A 24,161-nucleotide genomic window follows, 5' to 3' on the forward strand; every position below is an offset into this window, starting at 1 on the left:
CAGGGACACGATCTCCCTACTTCCGGGTGTCTCCGGAGTGCGACCTCCACTCCCGACCTCCGGTGCTCTTCCCTTCAGGTTCCGGCGACTCCGGAGTGCGATCTCCACTCCCGACCTCCGGTGCTCCTTTCCTCAGGTTCCGGCGACTCCGGAGTGCGATCTCCACTCCCGACCTCCGGCACGATTCACCTCGGTCTCCAGTGACTCCGGAGGGCGGACTTCACTCCCCCGTCGACGCCGCACACTCGACCTCAGGTGACTTCCTCCTCGACCTCTGGTGTCTCCACGACCTCCGTCGGCGCCCTCTCTCGACCTCTGGCGGGTCCGGGTACGACGTCTGCTTTCCAGTCAGCGCCGCTTCTTCACCTCCGGCCCCAGGTCTCTAGGCTTCTCGGCGTCGGACTCCAGGAAGATACCAATAGACAGGTCAGGAACTTGCTGTTCTTTACTTTCAAGGCCTGTTCCGGCTGTTCAGGTCCTTGAGTTGGTTCTTCTTGACTTTATCCCACACAGGGCTCTAGGCTGGGCTCAGTCAGTAGGGACTAGTATCAAGGGTTGGTTTCTGGACCCCACTCCAGGCACAAGTTTCCACCCCTGCTGCCTCACTCCTCACTCAGTGTTATGCTGCTCTCCCTTCACCAGTCAGGTGCCAACTGCCAACTCCAACTGCCAACTCTGAGCTGGCTTCCCAACATTCTAAACCTGCCTCACACTGTCACAGGGTTCTAGAATGTTCTGGAAGGTACTAGTAGGTTCCAGTGATGTCACAGGTGACAATGGGTGGCCACCATTTTGTGTTTCAGGCCCTCAGACAGAAGTTCCAGGGGTAGGGAAAATGGCTCCCTGACCCTGCATCAACACTAAAAAGTCTGGTGGTTCCCAAAAAGGAAAAATACTAACAGGGTTTGAGGCAAAAGTGGGACAAAATAAATAATGATGAGGAGGGACCACCCAAAGGGCTGACAGGTCTAACACGCGTCCCCCCAGCTGAAAGTGGGGAGAGCTACCCAACCCCTTGGGAGTTCTCATCACTAAGGCGGAAATACCTTGAGAGACCGTCTGCATTGGCGTGGTCCACTCCAGGCCGATGTTCCACCTGAAAGTCCATTCCCTGTAGGGAGATAGACCACCTTAGCAACTTGGGATTCTCCCCCTTCATCTGCATCAGCCAACGAAGGGGTCTGTGGTCGGTCTGAACTAGGAAGTGCGAGCCAAACAGGTATGGCCGCAGCTTCTTCAGAGCCCATACCACTGCAAAGGCTTCACGTTCTATTGCACTCCACTTCTGTTCCCTGGGAAGTAGTCTCCGGGATAGGAAGACCACGGGTTGATCCAGACCCTCTTCATTGAGTTGCGATAACACTGCCCCAATGCCATGTTCCGATGCATCCGTCTGGACAATGAACTCCTTGGAAAAGTCTGGGGCCCGTAGGACCGGGGCCTCGCACATGGCTTGCTTCAGCTTTACAAAGGCCTGCTGACAAGCCTCCGTCCAGACTACCCGTCAAGGTTGTTTCTTGGACGTAAGCTCTGTGAGGGGGGCCACAATGGTACCGTATCCCTTCACGAAGCGGCGGTAATATCCGGTGAGGCCCAGAAAAGCTCGGACCTCAGTCTGAGTCTTGGGGGGTTCCCAGGCCATGATGGCCTCGATCTTCGCCTGGAGGGGTTGCATCGCTCCCCTACCCACCAAGTGTCCAAGGTACACTACCGATCCCTGCCCGATCTGGCACTTGCTGGCCTTGATCGTTAAACCAGCTTGTCTCAGGGCCTGGAGAACAGCTTGCAGGTGACGCAAGTGATCCTCCCAGCTGTTACTGAAGACGGCTATGTCATCCAGATAAGCAGCAGAGAAACTCTCCGTTCCAGTGAGGATCTGGTTCACCAGACGCTGAAACGTGGCAGGTGCGTTCTTGAGCCCAAAGGGCATCACACAGAACTGGTAGTGGCCTTTGGGCGTGGAGAAGGCTGACCTTTCCCTAGCTCCGTCAGTCAGAGAGATCTGCCAGTACCCAGAAGTAAGGTCAAAGGTACTTAGATATTGGGCAGCTCCCAGCCGGTCAATCAATTCATCCGCCCTTGGGATCGGATGAGCATCAGTCTTGGTTACTGAGTTCAGTCCCCGGTAGTCCACACAGAACCTCAGTTCTGGTTGGGCACCCGGTGGTGCGGCTTTTGGTACTAGCAACACCGGACTGGACCAGGGGCTGCTGGAAGGTTCGATCCCTCCTAGCTCCAGCATCTTAGTGACTTCACTGTGAATGCTGGCCTTCACCTTGTCTGACATCCGGTAGATCTTGGACTTCACAGGTGGGCTGTCTCCTGTGTCCACATCATGGATGCACAGGTGAGTCCTACCCGGAACAAGGGAGAACAACGAAGAGTACTGTCCCAGGACCTGGCGGCAGTCCTCCTGCTGTTCAGGAGTTAGGGATGGGGAGAGAATCACTCCCTCCACCGACCCATCCTTCTCTTGAGACGCAAACAAATCGGGGAGAGGCTCGCTTTCCACGTCCTCTGCTCCGTCAGTCACCATCATCAAAATGACTTCGGGCCTCTCGTGGTGGGGTTTGAGGCGGTTGCATGCAGCACCCGTAGGGGCTGACGAGGGGTCTTAAGATCCACCAAGTAGGTAGCCTTACCCTTCTTCTCCAATACCTCAAAGGGTCCTGACCAGCGATCCTGGAGAGCGCTAAGCTCTCCTGGTTTGATCACCCACACCTTCTGGCCAGGCTCCAATTCCACCGGGTGAGCGTTGTGGTCATACCACGCCTTCATTACTGCTTGGCTGGCCTCCAAGTTGTCAGAAGCTTGCTTCCATAACTTAGCCATTTGGCTCCGGAAGGCCAGCATGTAGCTCACCACGTCCTGGGGAAGCTTTCTGGGAGTTCTTTCCCATCCGTCTCTCACCAGGCTGAGAGGTCCACGCACAGGGTGCCCATACAAAAGCTCGAAGGGGCTGAAGCCCACTCCCTTCTGTGGCACTTCCCTGTAGGAAAACAATAGACAGGGTAGGAGGACATCCCATTTCCTCCGCAGGCTTTCAGGCAGACTTCTGATCATGCCTTTCAAGGTTTTGTTAAACCTCTCCACCAGACCATTGGTCTGGGGGTGGTAAGGAGTTGTGAACCGGTAGGTCACTCCACACTCCTTCCACATGGCCCGCATGTATGCTGACATGAAGTTGGTCCCCCTGTCGGACACAACTTCCTTGGGAAAACCCACTCGGGTAAAGATTCCCATCAGGGCCCTAGCCACAACAGGTGCTGTAATGGTCCTTGGAGGTATAGCCTCTGGGTACCGTGTGGCATGATCCACCAGAACCAGGATAAACCTGTGACCAGCTGTAGTAGGCGGATCTAATGGACCCACAATGTCGATGCCCACCCTTTCAAAGGGGGTGCTAACGACAGGAAGTGGTTCCAGGGGAGCTTTCAGCTTCACCCCTGTTTTCCCACTGGCTTGGCAAGACACACATGTCCGGCAGTAGGTATCGGACGACACTTTCATTTGAGGCCAATAAAAGTGTGGGACAAGACGGGCGAAGGTCTTGTCTAGCCCCAGGTGTCCTGCCAAGGGGATCTCGTGAGCCAATTCCAGTAGGAAGGCTCGGTAACGTTGAGGGACTACTAAGGCTCGTGACGATCCATGTAGGGGTGCCTTGGGTTCACTGTAGAGGAGGCCATCCTCCCAGTAAAGGTTGTAGTTCCCCTCAACGTTCCCTGCTGCCTGGGCTTCGGCCTGTCGCCTCAGTCCCTCAAGGGTAGGGCACTCCCTCTGGCCCTGGCAGAATTCCTCCCTGGTCGGCCCTCCCTCCACGTGCCACTCGGCCGGGATGGGCAGGTCCTCCAGTTTGGTAACATCCCCCACCGCGGACTCCTGGTCCACCACCTCCGGTGGCCTATCCGTCACACGGGGCGCGGATGCCGAGGCAGGCTCCTCCTGTCCTCGGCTCTTCCCTTGGTCGGCAGCCGGCTGTGCCTTTGTTCCAGGCTCCAGTCAAAACAAACTCCCTCTCCGGGTAGTCGCGGACCCTGTGCTAACACAGGCCCAGTCAGGTGTACCCAGAATCTCAGCATGAGTCCGGTATTCCACCTCCTTCCAAGCATTGTGCTCCATGTCATTCACCAGTAGACAATCGACCGGCACGGCAGGGCTTACGGCAACTCGAAGTGAACCTGCAACCCCCTCCCATTCAAAGGGAACCTCGGCCACCGGATAGTGGCCGGTTCTGCCGTCAGCCATCGCGGCTGGGTGGAGTACATCGGGAATTACCTGCTCTGGAGACGCCAGTTGGCTACGTACCATAGTCATACTGGCTCCTGTGTCTCTCAGAGCCTCCCCTCTTTGGCCGTTGATGGTGACCCACTGCCCATACTTTATGGTATTTGCGGGCACCTGGATCTTAGGAACCATCTCCCGTTCTCCCAGGGACACTAAAGTGACACCCGCCCACTCCCTTCCCTTAGTGAAGGGCATTTCCTCCCCGAGCACTACACTAGCTACTCCGGGGGCCTTTCCTCCAATGGGAGGGGGTGGTCTTTTCGGGCACTTCGCATCTCCCTTATAGTGTCCGACGCCACCACACTCGAAGCAATGGACAACCCTTGGCTGCTGACTCTGGCCAGGATTATGGTTTCTGGGTGGGTTAGCCCTAGGGGTGAATCCTGTTCCCTTTCCTTGGAAGTTATTTTGGGGGCCTTTAGAGAACTCCTTTTTCTTTTCCCCTCCCTCTTTCTTCTGGGGGGCGCCCTATCCGGCCTTTTGAGTATCCCCTCCAGTCCCCCTTGTGGACACCCGGGTACTAGCCCAAATGTCCGCCTCCTCAGCAAGCTTCCGGGGATTGGTCAGCTTGCTATCCACCAGGTGTTGACGCAGTTCAGGGAAACATTTTTCGAGCAGGTGTTCCTTCAACATTAAATCAAACAACCCCTCGTAGTCCCTCACCTCACTGCCTTGAATCCAACCCTCTAATGCCTTCTTTGCATAGTCCAGGAAATCCACCCAATTCTGTGTGCCCAGTTTGTGGCTACCCCGGAACTTCTGTCTGTACTTCTCGGGTGTTAGTCCAAACTTTCTTACGAGCGCCACTTTCATGGTGGGGTAGTGGGTCTGCTCATCCGGCTCCAGGGCCAATAGTGTATCCCTGCCAGCTGGAGGCATGTATCTATACAATCCCCCCCCCCAGTACTTCTCTGGCACCCCATGGGCCCTTAAAGAGACCTCATAGGCCGCTAGCCACTTGGCAATATCATCCCCTGCACTATAGCTAGCTACTATGTCTTTTGGCAGATAGGGTTTGGGTTCCCTGGTGATTTCTTTGTCTTTGCTGCCACCATTAGGAACAGTGTGTGCCCCGACTTGTAGGATCTGGAGATCTATTTCCCTCAGCCTCAACTCGTGAGCCATCCTCTGTCCCTCCTTCTCTTTCTCCAGCTCCGCCAACTTCCATGTGAGCTGTCTTTTCTCCCTCCGGTCAGTTAATTCTACTTCTGATAAGCCACCGCTAGAGACAGTGCTGCCCTTCCTGGAAAGTGTTCTGGGCCCCGCTAACAGGTTCCCCACCTCAGGTTGGTACAACCCAGCCCCCTCGCTAACAGGCTCTCCATCCCTGTCCTCCTGCTCAGCCTTACTTTCCCGTCGTGCCTCCCCCCAAGCCCTCAAGCTGGTCTGGAGTTCAGCCTTCTTGGCACCTGGGGGACAATACACCCCCTCTCGCTGACAAAACTCTCTGAGTTGGGCCACAGTGTAAGTTTCTAAATCTTCCAACACAAACTCCATTTTGCCCACTCAGAATAGAAGACAGGTGTTTACAGAAGCTATGCAGGGGGGTACCTTTTGTAACACCTCCTCCCACCACCAGAGTAAATTTGGAAAAAACAAAACTCAGAATTAGGAAGTCCGCTTTGAGAAAACTCCCGGTGTAGGCCTATGGACTACCCACAGTTATTGTCGAGTGGACGCAAGCACAGCTCTATCCCACCACTGAACACCAATTATGTTGGAAATACAACCCCCACACTGGAAGGGTGGTGGTGTTCTCCCAGACATACACTGTGGTAGCTTGGCTCGAGTGGTCGGGGGTCAGGCACCGTGCTAAGCATACGTCATACCCACACAATAACCATGCGTGCATCCGTTCCAAAAACGACACTACACCTTAAAATTTATACTGAAAATATATCTCTTTATCTTCTTTTCTCTTAGTTGCTGATTAAATAAATAATAATACAATCACAGTACACAAGGCTTTTCCTGTGGAAGGGTGAGTCAAATAAATAATACTTCAACGATTCAATAAATAAGGTAGATCATAAATAATCAAGGCATAAATATAAGTGCATTACATATAGGGCAATTAAATATTATGAGGCAATAAGTACTGCGAGACAATAAATACTGTGCGACAATAAATACTGTGAAACAATAAATACTGTGAGGCAATAAATACTGTGAGACCATAAATAGGATGAATACAATAAATACAGTGCTCTCAATAAATAATAAAAGCCAACAGTGACACTTGAAAATCAGTTCACATTCCTGAGGTACTATGGGATGATTTGGCCCAATCCCAGCTTGTAGAGTTTTGGATGACCCGAGGGGTGTACTACTTGGCTTGAACAAGGCTGAGGCCTAAACTGAGGTAGATCAAGGGGGAATCTAGAGATCTGTCTCTCCCACACTACACAACCCCTCTGTATTAGTCTCAGCTCACCCCTGGAACTATCAAGCTGGTTCCAGCACCTCTCTAGCCCCTAGGATGGTCTCTTAGGGCTCCACAGGGCCTTAGGCGCCCTCTATTCCACTTACTGCCCTTTTTATGAAGTTCCGGCGCCGCTGGAGTCGTGTCGACGCCGTGAGGCGGTTCCGGTTCGATGTCGGCGGCCTCGGCTCAATGACAGTTCTGGTCGACACCGGGAGGCGGTTCCGGGTCGATGTCAGTGGACGGCCTCGGCTCGATGTCAGTTCCTGTCGACGCCGTGAGGTGGTTCCGGATCGATGTCGGCGGACGGCCTCGGCTCGATGTCGCTGGGCAGCCTCGATTCGATGTCGGTCTCCGGCGTCACAGGGACACGATCTCCCTACTTCCGGGTGTCTCCGGAGTGCGACCTCCACTCCCGACCTCCGGTGCTCTTCCCTTCAAGTTCCGGCGACTCCGGAGTGCGATCTCCACTCCCGACCTCCGGTGCTCCTTTCCTCAGGTTCCGGCGACTCCGGAGTGCGATCTCCACTCCCGACCTCCGGCACGATTCACCTCGGTCTCCGGCGACTCCGGAGGGCGGACTTCACTCCCCCGTCGACGCCGCACACTCGACCTCAGGTGACTTCCTCCTCGACCTCTGGTGTCTCCACGACCTCCGTCGGCGCCCTCTCTCGACCTCTGGCGGCTCCGGGTACGACGTCTGCTTTCCAGTCAGCGCCGCTTCTTCACCTCCGGCCCCAGGTCTCTAGGCTTCTCGGCGTCGGACTCCAGGAAGATACCAATAGACAGGTCAGGAACTTGCTGTTCTTTACTTTCAAGGCCTGTTCCGGCTGTTCAGGTCCTTGAGTTGGTTCTTCTTGACTTTATCCCACACAGGGCTCTAGGCTGGGCTCAGTCAGTAGGGACTAGTATCAAGGGTGGGTTTCTGGACCCCACTCCAGGCACAAGTTTCCACCCCTGCTGCCTCACTCCTCACTCAGTGTTATGCTGCTCTCCCTTCACCAGTCAGGTGCCAACTGACAACTCCAACTGCCAACTCTGAGCTGGCTTCCCAACATTCTAAACCTGCCTCACACTGTCACAGGGTTCTAGAATGTTCTGGAAGGTACTAGTAGGTTCCAGTGATGTCACAGGTGACAATGGGTGGCCACCATTTTGTGTTTCAGGCCCTCAGACAGAAGTTCCAGGGGTAGGGAAAATGGCTCCCTGACCCTGCATCAACACTAAAAAGTCTGGTGGTTCCCAAAAAGGAAAAATACTAACAGGGTTTGAGGCAAAAGTGGGACAAAATAAATAATGATGAGGAGGGACCACCCAAAGGGCTGACAGGTCTAACAGACAGGAACAGCTAGGCCTCTCTGCAAACCGACGGACAGTGACGCATCCATCCTCTCTAACAGCTATCTGGAAAGACGCGCTTCCAACCACACCCCTAAAGGCACCCCAGTTAGACCCTAAAACCTTCATTTCCATCCCATATCAGTTGACACATTTCAGGAAACTCAACAGTTCATTGGTGGACTTAGGACGTGGTCTGTCACACCACCATTACTTGCACATGTCTATTGTCCGACCTCCCTTCCACTTACATCAACTTTGACTCGACTCGTTCTTTTAATATAATGTCCGATACGTTCACAAATATTCTCATGTTGCCTCTTCTACTACGTCTGCGGAAGTGGTCTTTGATCCCACGGCTAGTAACATCCTTTGGCACACGAACAATATATTCAGTGCTGGTTATTCTTGAACTCTTGTTCCTTCTTTGCAGCATTCAGCACTTCTGGCTGCTCTGTCATGACATGTTTTGCTCTCACTCCAGCCCCTTCTCTATCAGGCCAACTTAAGAATAATGGAAGAACCATCCGGCTCACTATAGCACATTGAACATAGACATTCATTAATTACACAGAAATGTACTTTTCACTGTTATACCACCCACCTTTGCACTATTCCCTGTTATTGTTTTCCTAGCAGAAGCTAAAGCAGAAAGCGGCATTATTCATTAATTTAAAAGCAAGGTGCAACAAGATGTAAAGTGCTGCCTAATCATGCATTATTTCTCCATTCTTTCAAAGCACAATGTAAATACGGTTTAGTTTTCATGCATTATTCTCACGTCAGTGTATTCATGCGTAAAAGCTGTTTCCCCTCGTGTTCATGTGATATGCATGTTAGTCTTTTCCGTGCACTGTTAGTAGGTACTATGGGGGTCCTGTAGCCCAAGACCAACAAACCCTTTATACTATGGAGGCTCAGGACATGGCCCCTATGTACTTAAGTACTAAGGCTACTAATGAACCTAGAAGTATTGCCATGATAGAACAGCTTCCAATTAGCAGAGATTGTGAATTAGTGAGCTTATCAGACACACCATCCCAAAATATTATTATAGAGAAAGTATGTTGTGAAATAGTACCCTGGAATGTTGCTGGTCTGTTGTCTAAACAGTTGAATCCCATTTTTGGGGAATTCATAACGACATTTAATATTTTATGCTTGCAAGAAAAGTGGGCAAAGGAGCCAATCCATATTAATGGTTTTAAGACATTTCACAATCCAGCTATCAAAGGGCTTAGCGGTAGAGCAAAAAGGGGACTTGGAATGTATATATCAAATAGGCTGGAAACGAAAAAGGTAGAGTTTATTACCAGGGAACCTTATTACCAACTAATGTTAATCCATGTTGATGTTATTATTGCATACTACTGATCAATTTTTACAATAACATACCTCTGGCCTTAGTGAGAGATGTCTTAATGCAATTACATAACAGCCTGCAATCTGTATATAGGAAACATCACAGAGACATGATGTTGGTTATGGTAGGTGACTTTAATTGCGCACTTTGCCCAAGCGAAGGAGGGAAAACTTGTGGCGTTGTGCCAGAGGAAGGTATTGGCATTACCCATTTCCATCATTTCCCTTTGGAGGATTTGTATAATAACTTGATTTTTAGTATGAATCTGGGCTTTGCTAATGAATTAATGTACAAATCTGCACCTATGTCCCATACTTTTAATGGTAGGGGTTGTCACACTACCATAGATTATATTCTTATATCAAATAGCCATGCTCATAGATTGAATTCATTTCATGTGGATGATAATTCTCTGAGCGACCATTACCCACTGTGTCTCTCAGTTTTAACACCATCCAACGAGCTACACAGGCATGATGTAACAGACCAGATTTTATCAGACATCACTATTAATAAGATAAATGGCTATAATCTGCGATGGTCGAAAGTGGACCCTGTCGCTATTACCAGAAAAGTGATATGCAAGTGTAGCTCAGCCATCGATTTGTGTTTGGAGGAGGCAGTAACTCCAGCTGGCATTCTTTCATCTTTTGAGTTAATATCTGAGGCAGTAAGAGATTCACTATTTGTTACACTGAAAAACAAAAAAAACCCTTGTGGGTGGTTTGATTCAAAGTGTTCTCGGGCTTACTCTAACTTGAAAAGGGAACTACATAAGATTCCCAAAAATGTCGAAAATATAAGGAGGGTAAGAGGGGAATATAGAGTGGCCCTCAGGGAACGAAAAGCCACAGTGAGAAATGAGGCTTGGGAATCCCTCCATGAAGCATCCTTAAGGGGTCATAGCTCGGCTTTTTGGAGGGTGATAAAAACACCCTTTTTGAATTCTAGGGGGGGGCATCTGAGAGGCTGCTATTGCTGAGAACCAGTGGATTGACTACTTCTCAAGGGTGTACAATACTGATGGAAATAGTGTTACCTCCTTCGCGAGTACACTTGGGGAAATTGTTATTAATCCTGTGACCATGTATTCTGATCTTGGGTTTACATTGGAGGAGGTAACCCGTGCTCTTCAGGGGGGAAGGCCCTGGGCCCGGATGGGGTCCCCATAGATCTTCTTAAATCTAACACTGAACTATGGGGACCAATTATCACCCAGGTTTTAAATGCTAGTTGCCTCGCCCCCTTTCCACCTACATGGGTGGAATCTACCATCATTCCAATTTTTAAAAAGGGGGATCGTCAGGACCCGAAGTGTTATAGATCTATTTCTTTATTAGATGCTCTGACTAAAGTGACCGGACGCATAATACTGGAACGTCTAAGTGAATGGGCGGAGGAAAACAACATTCTGGCCGATATGCAATATGGCTTTCGGGCTGGACTGGGGTCAGTGGCCCAGAGTCTAAATGTATCTATTTTAGTAGGAAAGTACACGCGAGTGAAAAAAGGTAGATTGTTCTTAGCCTTTGTCGATCTCACCACCGCCTTCGATTCTGTGAGACATGAGGATCTGTGGGCTATCCTAGATCAGCTAGGGGTAGATACACAAATTATCCATATCCTCAGATGCCTATATTGCGATGCCAAGGCGCGGGTACGCTTTGGCACAGGTGGAGAATGCACGGCCTCATTCCCCATTTGGAAGGGATCAGGCAAGGTTTTGTCCTGGCCCCCTTTCATTTTAATCTTTATGTTAATCGTTTATGAGAGGCATTAATTGAGGACAATCACGACTTCCCACAAATAGCTGCACATCCCATTCCTGCACTTCTTTACGCAGATGATGCAGTTTTAATGCCCCGCACGCAAGTAGGTCTACAAAGGGTTTTAAATAGTTTTACTAAGTGTATGGGCCAACTTGATCTTAAGGTGAATATCTCTAAGACTTACATTATGAGATGTGGGCCCGGGAGTCACAGATGTAGGGACATGTTCCTGGAGGGCCAGAAAATAGAGCATACTATAAGCTTTGCATACCTAGGAATATTGTTTGATCGTAATGATTCCTGGACATGAGCCATCACGACAAAAAAACGTATAATGGCTAGATCAACGATGGCCCTCGCAAACTTTGTGAGGAAACTAGGGAGAAGACCACCGCGGGAACTCATTCAGATTTACAAAGCAAAATCCGTCTCTGCAGCTATGTATGGAGCGGCAGTATGGGGTTTTGCGGAGACTCAGTCACTCCAAATGGTGGAGAACATCTTTTTGAGATATATCCTAGCTGTCCCCAGTAGCACGTCTGCATATGTCTGTCACTCAGAGCTAGGTTTGCCATTTATCTCAGACTTGATAAAAATGGAGCCAATTCTCCTATGGCACAGAATATGGTCTAAACCTGAGACCAAGCTAAAGCAGGATGTTTTAGCAGACATATTAAAACTTGAAGGAGCGTCACTGATCCCGTGGCTGAGGTTTATTAGAAATTTTATGCTTGATCTCAGCCATTCGGAATATTACATTAACCCGAGCTCTATGCAAACGATCAGTAGAGAGGAATTAAAAAAACAGGGACTACTTTGTCTGGACTCTATTAGACTAGCAACCGAGAGCTTAAAGCCTACTGTTCAGTATAATCAACTGATTTTATCCTCTTTTAGTATTACTGTTTGTACCTGGTGGCTATGACAGGTTCTTACTAACCCGTTTTAGATATAATATTTTCAACAGGCTAGTGAGCTTCCCAGGTATGAATGATTGGTTGCGAACATTATGACTGTGTCCGTGTGACAACTTCTCGGATCAATCGACAATACATGTCGTTTTATTCTGCAGGTTTTACAGTAACCTGAGGAAAGTTTGGATTGCCCCGATTTTAAAGGAGCTGGGCCTGACACAATGTCGTCCTGCATTGCTTGCGCTGCAGCTCCTAGACGATGTACACAGAACCTGGAGGATAGGCATGTTTTTAAAAAAAAGTATTTAGCCACAGGAAAACTATTACTTTGTAACCATGGAGACCATTGTGATTGTTTGTATGACGGAAATTTTACATAATTATGTACTGTTTATAATATTTTATGGTTTTAACGAATGAATTGTTTATATGCACTTTTATGATTGTCTATGGGGTGTCAATCCGAGCAGGTTTCTTTGTGCGAAATCCTGCTCCATCAGTGGGTTGAATAAAAACATGCATGAAGCCACTGCAGTTTCGCAGAATGGAATTACCTGAACTAGGCAGTAGTAAAACTTAGGGCAAAATAATTTTGCATCAATATACGGCTATCCTGATAGGGTTTTTGATTTAATAGATTTTTGGCATAATGCAGCAGAGAAAACCTGAATTTGTATAAAATGTAGTGCTATGTTTCACATTTAAAATTGGAGAAAAAGTATTTCGCCCCATTTCTCATTATGTAAACATAGCAAAATAGAAATACAACTGTTTGTTCCATCTTTATTTTCCTTGTGCAAATTTTTTATTTGGATTAAACCTGCTGCTCCTTTCCCTTTTATCCAAGCAGCTAAGATAGTTCAAAATAGATTTGATCCATTTTTGCATTATTGCAAAGCTATACTTAGTGAGACTTAGGTCCCCGGAAGTTGTAGAGGATCTGTTCCTATGGTGCCCCAAATGATGCCTCCCATCTTTTGTCTCCAGTACTCTCATTGACACAAAGCAGAAGTTCTGATCACCAAAATAGTAAAAGCAGTACTTTGTTTCCTCTAAGCATAGGGGAGATAGTGTTCTTTCTGGATTCAAGAAACAGGTTTCTGACTCACACAAGTGAAGAATGCAGGTAATATTGTGACTCACCAAAATCGCTTGACTCGCAGACAGGGCAGTTATTTTGGATTGGGCCACTCATATTTTTCCTGATGTGATGTCTGATTTTTATAATCTCTGGCTGCATGTGGCATCCTCACGCTGAGGGGTAAGGGGCTTCTTATGGAGGATGGTTTTTGCCCTCAAATGAATGTGTTTGTTGAAGCCTATGCTCGTCTAGGTGGAATAGCGTAAACTGAGGCTGTGCTGTCTTGTCAAACAGTCAGCTTTTTATACTGTTGGGATCCATGAAGCTTTGTGCTATGCTGGGAGATAAGTTCCTTTTGAGGCTCCCGTGTGCTTTCCATCATCATGTCATCCACCGAGTCGTACAGGGATTCACATGACTCCTTTATCGCTGACCACACAGGTAGGTTAGTGTACAATAAGGCCCCATACTCTTCAACATCTACATGGCCCACCTGGCAACCATCGTCAGAAAACACAGATTCAGTATAGTATCATACGCCGATGACACCCAGCTCATCCTCTCCTAAACCAAGGACCTTGACTTCACCAGGCACAGTTTCCAGGAAGGAATGAAGGACGTCGCATCCTGGATGAGCAGCAGCGGCCTGAAGCTCAAATCGAAGAAAACGGAAGTCCTCACCCTCGGATCCACCCCAGCCGTGTGGGATGACACCTGGTGGCCCCCCGCCCTCCTAAACCCTCCCTTCAAGCTGCTCACACATGCCTAGAATGCCCTCCAAAACACCGGACCCCAGTACCTCAACAAAAGAATCTCCTTCCACGCCCCTAAGAGAAACATCCGCTCCGCCGACCTAGCCCTCTCTGAAATCCCCAGCATCCACAGAGCCAGAAGAGGGGGCAGATCCTTCTCCTACATCACAGCCAAGACTTGGAACAAACTACCCCTCAGCATCAGATGAAGCCCTACACTGCAAGCCTTCAGAGAAGACCTTAAGACCTGTCTTTTCGGATGACCTCGGAGCCGCCCAACCCCCCCCCCCCCCAGCGCCTCAAGACCCTCACGGGTGAGTAGCACGCTTGATAAATCCCTGACTGATTGATTGTATAAGGGGTTTGCTATGGTGCTGGGCTAGATGTGTGAGAACCTGGCTGTGCCAGCAGACACATTGGAGTCTTCCATTACATGCTCTGCGCTGTTCACTAAGGTTTGGCAAATGTCACTGAAGCATTACCTTGTGGCCCTTATGCAGCTGTAATGTAGAATATGCACAAGACATTTACCCAACGAGGTAGCACTTACCAGATGAAAGTACTCTAGGTGGGTAGGCATTTTCAGCAAAACCGGGGACTATTCTAGGAAAAAACGTGGTATGAATTGGGCCCTTGTGCAGATTTCACAGAAATTATACCTCAACGGGAAGCTCTTACAAATATAAACGTAGCAGATGCCCCAGTTGAAGCTCCTCTTCAGTAAACCACAAACAATGTTAACTTCTTGAGCTTGGCAAAGGCACAGCTAGTGTGTTTCCTCTTATTTTCCATTTTGAAAAATTATATGAAATCCTTAATGGGGATGAATTCATTGTTGAGCACAATCTGATGTGTAGTCACTGTGAGAAGTGGTTTCTTTCTTGTTGTCTCCTTGTGAGAGCAGAGTCCATGGTTCTACCTTTTAAATACCCTTAGTTCGCAAATGCCCAAAATCCTTTGCACCACCCACACACCTATTCACAAACCCAAACAAGTACTCACAGAACCACTCACAGACCCACACAGCCACTCTCAAAGATGACAATTTACTACTAGGATTGAAAAGTTAAACACATGTAGAAATTCACTAAAAAAACATGGTTGTAGGGACATTATATTTAAGGAAATCGAATTTTCAGGCTGTCAGCACAATGTATCACAATCATGTTCTCTTTTGGTGTACATATGGTAAAGTAAGCCCTCTTTTCACATGCTGTGCTGATTACATTTTCATATCTTGTTCTGATGTGATTTGATGTGGTTTGTAAGTGCTGTGGATACTGTGGTAGAATGAGATATTTTAGAGGGAAATGTAGCTTATTTACGAGTTGCTTTACTGTACACGTGTACGTACAAGTGGAATCTGTTTTACTCAGCTACCAAATGTACCATATCTGCCTGTTTTACGTGATGGATTTGATGAGCAACACATATTCCTGCCCCATTTTATATACGTGTTTCTCTAAGTATACAGAGCACATCCCTCCGCTGTGTATGTGCCCATTGTCATGTATTCACTGCTCTGTGTAATTGCCAGGTGTTTAATTTCCTGCCTCCTCTCGCTCCGAAAACACTCAACGCTCTAACGACTCCCTATGAATTGGCGCTTTGCCTCAACATACACAACATATGAACTTCTGTGTGTTCCTCATTCTCTGGAAATACAGAACACATGACCTTTGTGTGTGTGCCAACCTCTCTTGATGTAAACAACAGATGAAACTGTCCAGGTGGATATGTGCAGCCTATATACTTGCCCTCGATAAGAATGTGCAGATCCAGGCAATAATGGCCCTGTCACTTGCTAAGGACTTACCATGCCCTTTCTAGAAACACTGTCCATCTTCACGTACCTCTTTGTGCCTGTGCATCACTCAAAAGTCCCTTGTGTACACATATCTCTCTCGGTATATGTGGCAAATGCCAACTCCTCTCTATACCAGTGGCTAGTGCCATTTGAAAGTAGTGTGTCGCAAAATGTGCGGTGGAGCATACCGCGGCAAGTGAGCGCAGCAAGCGAGCCCAAATGACCTAAGGAGGGCCAGGGGATTTTCCCCCTGAGAATAATTTTGAAAAAAGAGGTGGCAAATGGTGCATTTTCAAGCACATTTGCAAAAGCAAGAAGGTTAATAAAGCAATTGTGAAAATACAGGTATTACATTAATAAAGAGAAGGCAATGTCATATAAGAACATAGGTAGCTGCTTTTTCAGTATAATCACAGAATTTGGGATGCCCTTCCACCTAGTTTACACGAATACTCTTTGAAGTGCAGAGTGACTCTGCACTTCAAGGATTGTTAGAGTTTATAGAGCGAGAACTCAGACTGGTGCAAACAGAAATGTTTCTGAAGCTAGGCACTGCCACGTACCTCTGAGCAGTATACATGCCGCGTGCCAGCTGGGCCTAGCATCAGAAACATTTCTATTGTTATGTCCCTTAAGCTAGACCCTGCTGGCATGCAGCGTGTATACTGCTCAGAGCCGGTGCTTGGCAGGGCTTGGCTTCAGAAACATTTCTGTCTGCACCAGTCTGCGTTGCCGCTCCATAAACACTAACACTCTTTGAAGTGCAGAGTCACTCTACACTTCAACGAGTGTTGGTGTTTACAGAGCAGGAATACAACCCGAAGGCACGTAAGAGTGCGACTGCAGCCGGCATTACAAAAGTGCGCTAGTTAGTACAGAGCATACAGTAGTGTCCTCTTGTCCTCTTACACAGTCCTGTTCATAAACTTCAAAAGTGGACTTAGCAAAGTCCATAATTTAAATTACGTTTTTGTTAGGCACGGGGACTGGTGATTATTTATTACGTGATTTGACCTGAATCACAGGATGTTGAGCCGATTACGTCAATACCCAAACCTTCAGGTGAACCAGGTTCGAGTCGCAGCATTGTTGAGACAGTATATTAGGTTAGGAGTGGAACAGTGCCCTTTTTGCTACATGATGGAAAATCATCCTGCCCTTCCAGCCATTGCAAGACCCGTTTATGCAGGAAGTTTGCGACCTGGCTCAGTTTCAGGGTGATTTAAACCCTCCAACACCTGGTTTATTATTGTGGGTATAAATCCGAAAAGGGAGACTGCAGGTGACTCAGCGTCGATGGTTCAACATTTATCGTGCGATCTGGTGTACAGTGCAATCTGGCCAGAGCAGAGCTGCTGGCTTTGGAGACACCAAAGTCGGCAACTCTGCTCTGGCCATTACGGCCATGACTGCACAGCACACGTGTGATACTTACAAGAAGACAATGATATACAACTAGTAGTCAGTACTCACTGAATCCTCTTTTACGAGTTTGACTCTAGTCTGCGACCAGCCGGTATTATCAGGTTCAAGACGGCAGCTCACATTGCCTGCAGGGCAGGCGACCAATGAAGTAGTGTGCAAGACGCCTCCTAGGGCAACGAGGTCAGGTCAAGCAAAGCTCTCTGACTCTGAGTGCTCCCAAGTCTCTCTCACTCCCTTCCTTGGTTGCAATCAGCAATGGCATGCATGCTCTGAGGGGAGGGGAAGGCGAGAGAGGCTGATTTAGGGCAGCAAAAACCAATCACTGCACAGCTTCACAATAAAGCCATGCAGTGATTTGTGAACATGCTCCCCATGGTCCTGGTCTTGCCTAGTCACAGACTCCATGTTCTCTGCCTAGAGACACAGCCACTAAAGCAGCTAATGCAGGCGCTGCTAAAGCAGGGCTTGGATTTGCCTGGCAAGGAAAACTGGCCGTTCCTTAGGAGTCCAGGGGGCTGTGGCTTCGATCCCCCTGGCTCTTTCATTGTGTAGGCGAGACCCTCAAGACTGCACATGTCAGGCTGGGCAGGGAGAGGCACTGGCCAACCCGTCATGTACATTGCTGCTCTGTCTATGTGCCTGAGTCCTGCTCCTAACCCCACCCCCATAAGCATGCCACACACAGGCAGACTAAAGTGAGTTATGTCAGGTAACACCCGCAGCTGAGACTGCTGACTGCCGCCGTGCCGCAGGTTTACATTTTGTAAACTAAGTGCCGCTAACAACCCTTTAGTTTTAGTTCAAACCATGATGGGCCCAGGGACAAAATAATCAGTGAGCGATGCTCCAACGTCCACACAAAGGAACCGCCCCTGCTCTTTACGCTCATTCTTCACTCTCTAAATAATCCAAATGATATTCCCTGTCAACCTTCATCTTTGCCCATGTCTCTCTGTGTACTTAGCATAAATATCATTTCCCATCAGCTCATATGCCTTACTTTTTGGGTATTCATGGTAAAAGTCCCTGTATGTAAATGCTCACTATTCTCCTGGAGTGCTTACATGACACACTCGAGTATGTCTCTAGCTCTCTTGATGTACATGTTATAAATCTCTCTTCCCCACTGGGCTTGTGCCCCACTCTTGACGTGTACACAAATCCCTGTCTGTGCAAGTACCCCAGTATCCTTAATTTGTACACAGTGAGTGTCTTCCCCTTCCTCATGTATGTCCTTGGCTCACTATAATAATACATACAGAGCAGAAGTCCCTTTGTTCTCCGTGTATGCATACCATTCTCAGGGGTATACACAGTACATTATCTACTGTCTCACTCTTGGAGTATACACACACTGCAGGCCTTACCACTCTGCTTGCATTTCATTGTCTTTGCTGTGCAGTGAGCAGGTCCCTCGCCCCCGAGTTACATTTAGGGTGTACACAGTGCATGCATGTCACACTCTATGTATACACAGTGTATACTCTACCCCTTCCTCACGAGGTACTCACAATTGAAGTGGGCATCTTGCGCAGCATCATGCAGGCGATGGAGGCCCACAGCCATTGATCCAACTGGAAGGTGCTGGCGCTTATTTTGAGCACCGAGCAGCGCACTGGGCCTGGCTGCAGGTGCTGTGAATAGTTGGAGAGCGTGGGTTGCAGCGTGACCACTAGGCAGTCTTACATTAATATTGACCTTAACCCCGGGAAGGTGGTTTTACCCGGGGCATTAATAAGCCCTTGGAGTGGGCCCTTTGTGGCCCCTCCATTTTATTATGAAGCTCTGCATGCCCCTGGGACTGGCCCATATGGGGGCCCTTTTTAAAACAAGTGCAGGAGTCCATGCTTGTTTTAATATTGCCACAAATTCACAAAGTTTTGTAATTTCAAGGCATACATTTATTTTACAACTTGAGCTGTACTTTAATTGATGCCCAGATGTGGATGATGTAAAGCGTATTGATAGCGTCTTGCTACTTGGGATTTTAATTAGTCAGCAATTCTATATTGTTAGACAGGTCTTTCCAATTCTTGTACAAATTGAAAATATCTGTACCTATAACTTTCCATTCCCGTCCCACCAGGGGTACTTCCATGAGCACCTATTTTCATTACACGTTCACTGGAGCAACCGTTGACATTGTTAAATATGAATGAATTGACAATATAAAATTCATGATAAATGTTCAATAATTTGTCATTATTTTTGTAATTTATTGAATGTGGGTGTGGTACAAAGATATTTTGTAAATATAGGTCAGTTGGTCCAATTGTTTCCTATATTACTATAGGCCCAGGTTCGCTTGAATTCTGGGTTTCCCTAATGTTTTGTATTAAAACAGATGTTAGCATTAAGGTCTTGTTATACTAACATAGGGCCACAAGTATCAAATAAGCATTTTGCGATTACCAAATAGCGATTTTTACTGAATTGGTATATAGTAATCAGAAAATGCTATGTATGTAAGGAATTACCAAAGATTTAGCGATTTCTTAATATTCCCTAACAACGAGTCGGTAAATAGCGAATCGCCATCAGGTAATATTACTCCATTAATTGCTATGGGCCGAAAGGGCCATAGGTGCGAACGGATTTGCATTAGCTTATTTGTGATTACCTAATTGGTAATCACAAATAGCTAATGCAAAACCAAGGTTGCCCATGGGCCTAAGGCTCCCCGCGAAGCACCCTTCAAAAAAATAAAGGTGCACATGTAAAGTGAACACATAATCTAGGGTCATGTGTGCGATACAAGGCACTTTGAAAATGAAGTTTTGGGCATTTGTCAAAGTTTGCACATGGTTACCGTCGACTTGAAGCATTTTCCAGATGCAAGCTGTGCATTTATGAAAATGCTTCATACATGTGCTAAGGGAATCACAATTTGCGATTCCCTTTTTGTACTCACAATTTTAGATATCGCATTTTATGTTATTACCTAAAATTGCAACTACAAAGCCTATCATACATCATGAAAGGCTATTTTGCATTTGCAAAAGCCGATTTTACCTACTCACACCTTTTGCGAATGCAAAAAACTTCCATACATGTGGCCCATAGTCCCTTTAGGCACCATTTTGTTCAGGGAATCCAGTGCGTTTTGCTAAAGATTTTAAACAAGATGGAACAAAGGTAGCACTCAGCGCTCTTCTCAAGAAACCCACAGCGGACCCCACCGAACTCAAGAACTACCGCCCCATCTCGCTCCTCCCGTTTCCAGCCAAAGTCATCGAGAAGACCGTCAACAAGCAGATGGCCGCCTTCCTCGAGACGAATGGATCCCTCGACCCCTCACAGTCCGGCTTCCGAGCCAATCACAGCACCGAGACCGCCCTCATCGCCGCCACCGATGACATCCGAGCCCTGATGGACAACGGAGAAACAGCGGCCCTCATCCTCCTAGACCTCTCCGCGGCTTTCGACACTGTCTGCCACCGCACCCTAGTACAGCGCCTCAGCAATATCGGAATCCAGGACAAGGCACTGGAATGGATTATCTCCTTCCTCGACGGAAGAACACAGAGAGTCCGTCTATCACCGTACAAGTCAGAGGCCACCGAAGTCATCTGCGGCGTCCCTCAAGGATCCTCGCTGAGCCCCACCCTCTTCAACGTCTACATGAGCCCCCTCGCGGCCATCGCACGCCAGCACAACCTCAACATAATCTCCTACGCCGACGACACCCAGCTGATCCTTTCCCTGACCAACGACCCCGCCGCCGCCAGAGCCAACCTGCACGAAGGGATGAAAGAGGCAGCCGACTGGATGACGACCAGCCGCCTGAAACTGAACTCGGACAAGACGGAGGTCCTCATCCTGGGCTCCTCGCCCTCCGCCTGGGACGACTCCTGGTGGCCTCCCGCCCTGGGCACCGCACCCAAACCGACAGACCATGCACGCAACCTGGGCTTCATCCTGGACTCCTCCCTCTCCATGACCAGGCAAGTCAACAACGTCTCATCGGCATGCTTCAACATCCTCCGCATGCTACGGAAGATCTTCTGGTGGATCCCCACCGAGACCAGGAAGACCGTCACCCAGGCCCTCGTCACCAGCCGACTGGACTACGGCAACGCCCTCTACGCCGGTACCACCGCCAAGCTCCAAAAGAGACTCCAGCAGATCCAGAACGCCTCAGCCAGACTCATCCTCGACATCCCACGAACCAGCCACATCTCCGGACATCTGAGAGACCTCCACTGGCTCCCCGTCAACAAAAGAATCACCTTCTGCCTCCTCACCCACGCACACAAAGCCCTACACGACCAAGGCCCGAGCTACCTCAACAGCCGAGTCAACTTCTACGCTCCCAAACGCCTCCTCCGATTAGCCAACCACGCCCTCGCCGACGTCCCCCGCATCCGAAGAGCGACTACAGGAGGAAGGTCCTTCTCCTACCTGGCCGCCAAGACCTGGAACTCCCTCCCGACCGACCTGCGCCTGACCCAAGACCACCTCTCCTTCAGGAAGAAGCTGAAGACCTGGCTGTTCGAGCAGTAGCGGCACCCCCCCCCCCCCCCAGCGCCTTGAGACCCCACGGGTATGTAGCGCGCTCTATAAATGTCTTTGATTGATTGATTGATTGATTCTGCTTACCAGCTACGTCAGTACTGCCTTAGACTGGGCCATTCATCCATTAATTAATACATCAGATTAATGTCTGGATGATTACGCTACCTTTCTCCTTGCATTCGGGAAGATGTTTAAATGTTCTGCCTTGGAGCAATTTTTAACTAGATAGAATCCCACATTTTAATAAACCAACACTGTGCTGTGATTTCTAACCATTTTCTAGTCAATCCTTAATTTTAACCATAATTGCTATTAGTTTAACATATGCCCTTTGAAATGAACTGCAAAGATTATGAGGCTCTTTTATTTAGAGAAAAGACAGCAAATATTAACTTTGCAACAATTAATGAGCTCATAAGTACACCTACGCTGTGACTTAGACAAATACACATTCCTATAATTAAATTTAATATTGTTTTTCTAGCTTATGATTCAACTTAAAACTCATCTTTGTCATAAAGAAGAAACAGAAGAATTGATGGGAGTAACCTACATGTAGCAGGAACTGAATTGATTTCGGCTTGTGAGGCTCAAAGAGAATGTCCTTATAGGAAAAAAGGAGATAAAGATTTCGACAAATGAACCCATGTTGGCAAAACCCAATCCTGTGTATAATATAACCTAAACCAGGTTAACTGAAGAGTAAATGCAGATTGATTCATATACAAATCTGTGAATTGTATACCACGTTTCTGTGTAAAACATTTGCCATTCAAAAGCAACACTTGCATTCAATTTCCAAACAACTTCAGGAAGCGACTGATTGATGCTTTAAAAAATAAAGAATCACGGGAAATTATTCGTCCTCATTGATAATGTATAAATAGCAGCAGCAGTGAGCATCATCATAATTGTGTTCAGTCTACCCAACAAGAAAATACACATAGAGCCCATTTGTTTGTCAGATTTGTTTTACTTTATTTCAATATCATTCAGGTTTAATGTGTTTATTTAAGGGAACCAGAGCACCAAACATCTGATAAGTTACTTTAACCATTCTAAAGTGAATTATAACTTTCAAACAGAAATCTGAGGCACAGTTTATGCAGTGGTAACATTTATCAATTAAACTTTATTTAAAAACAAATACCTGAAAAGAAGGCTGGTATTGTGGACAAGTGTTCTGTTATCAGAGTATCATTGGCATACACTGAAAGTTTAAACTGATCATAAACTTAAATCTATGGATGTGCTTATTCTATTGTAAGTGTACAGGATTGCAAAGCAAAAATAAATTAGGTGGTAATAAGTGACACTCACACCTCATCTCAATTTAAGAGAAGAGTATGGATTAAGTAGATCTGAAATAACTCTAGTAAATGATTTTTCCATTATATTTGGCATCATGTGAATGCTCTGCCTTGTGGAAAATTCATTTTAGTACAGATTGTGGAAATGTGTATTTGTCTATTTTTTTTAACTGGTATTTTATTATCATCACTTTATGCTATGAAGAATATCCGTCAAATGCATACCCATGAAATATGCGGATGGTGGCCATTTTCCCACCCCTGCTAAGGTACTTGCTCCTACCATTGGCAGGATTAGCATTATGTGTATTTCCGGAATGGCAAAATACCTGTAAATTGTTTGTGTGAATCCTTCAAACCTATGATTTTGTAAGGGGTTAATTGTAGTTACATGCTCTCAGAGGTATCCAAGCCCCAGTTCTTCTTGAAATCTTAAATTTCAGCAATCAAGCAATACTGCCAAATTGTTTTCATTTATGTAAATATCTAACTTTGCTATAAAGTAGATTATCTAAATATACTTCCTCCACATTTTTCCTCCGTACTTTAACAAAATATTTCTCACCTCAGTATATTTCTTTTTCTTTGTCTATTGATGACCATCATCTTTAGTCTGAAACCATTTTCTGTTTTAAAGGTGTATTTCTTGGAACTCACACACACGAAGCGTCACATATTCAATTACATTCAAGGGGATTTAACTTTGAACCCCACAGCCTGATGTGCCTAAGTCTTAATGATATAGTCATAAATGTAATACTTGTGTTTTTCATATTTTTTACAGGTGACTGCCAAAAATGAGCGATACCTCTCGTTCCCTAATAACAGATCATTTTCTCATAGAGAAGAGGCAATGAGATTTGCATTCAAAGGTAATATGTTAATTTATGACACCTAACTCTATTTTTCCCTAGACCAGGCACATACTATTGATGTAACGAAGGTGTGACACCATGGGCATTAGGGACAATATCTCTCCAGAACAGGGCAGTATAGCTTAAACAAACAATTTTCAAACAAGCTTAGTCTTAATAACAACATTTCCATGTCTCAGAACTTTTAAAAACTAACAATTTGAATTTGTAAAATTTTGATGAAAATAATATTTTAACTCCTCTATCCAGTCTGAACCACAGTCCACAGGTATGCCTGATGAGCCAAGGTACCACAGGACCTTTAAT

At 47.1% G+C, this 24,161-nt stretch overlaps 1 protein-coding gene across 1 annotated transcript in view; it reads left to right on the plus strand.

Annotated features, from left to right (window-relative positions):
* Positions 1 to 24,161, plus strand: part of SLC9A4 (solute carrier family 9 member A4) — a 413,232-nt gene that overhangs the window by 355,751 nt on the left and 33,320 nt on the right. Inside the window, exon 11 of the mRNA XM_085622597.1 lies at positions 23,765 to 23,852. Within this exon, the coding sequence (XP_085478723.1) occupies positions 23,765 to 23,852 (88 nt within the window). The remainder of the gene's footprint in view (positions 1 to 23,764; positions 23,853 to 24,161) is intronic.

The sequence above is a fragment of the Triturus cristatus genome, chromosome 8 (assembly GCF_964204655.1).
Source record: "Triturus cristatus chromosome 8, aTriCri1.1, whole genome shotgun sequence".
Classification (NCBI taxonomy): Eukaryota; Metazoa; Chordata; class Amphibia; order Caudata; family Salamandridae; genus Triturus; species Triturus cristatus.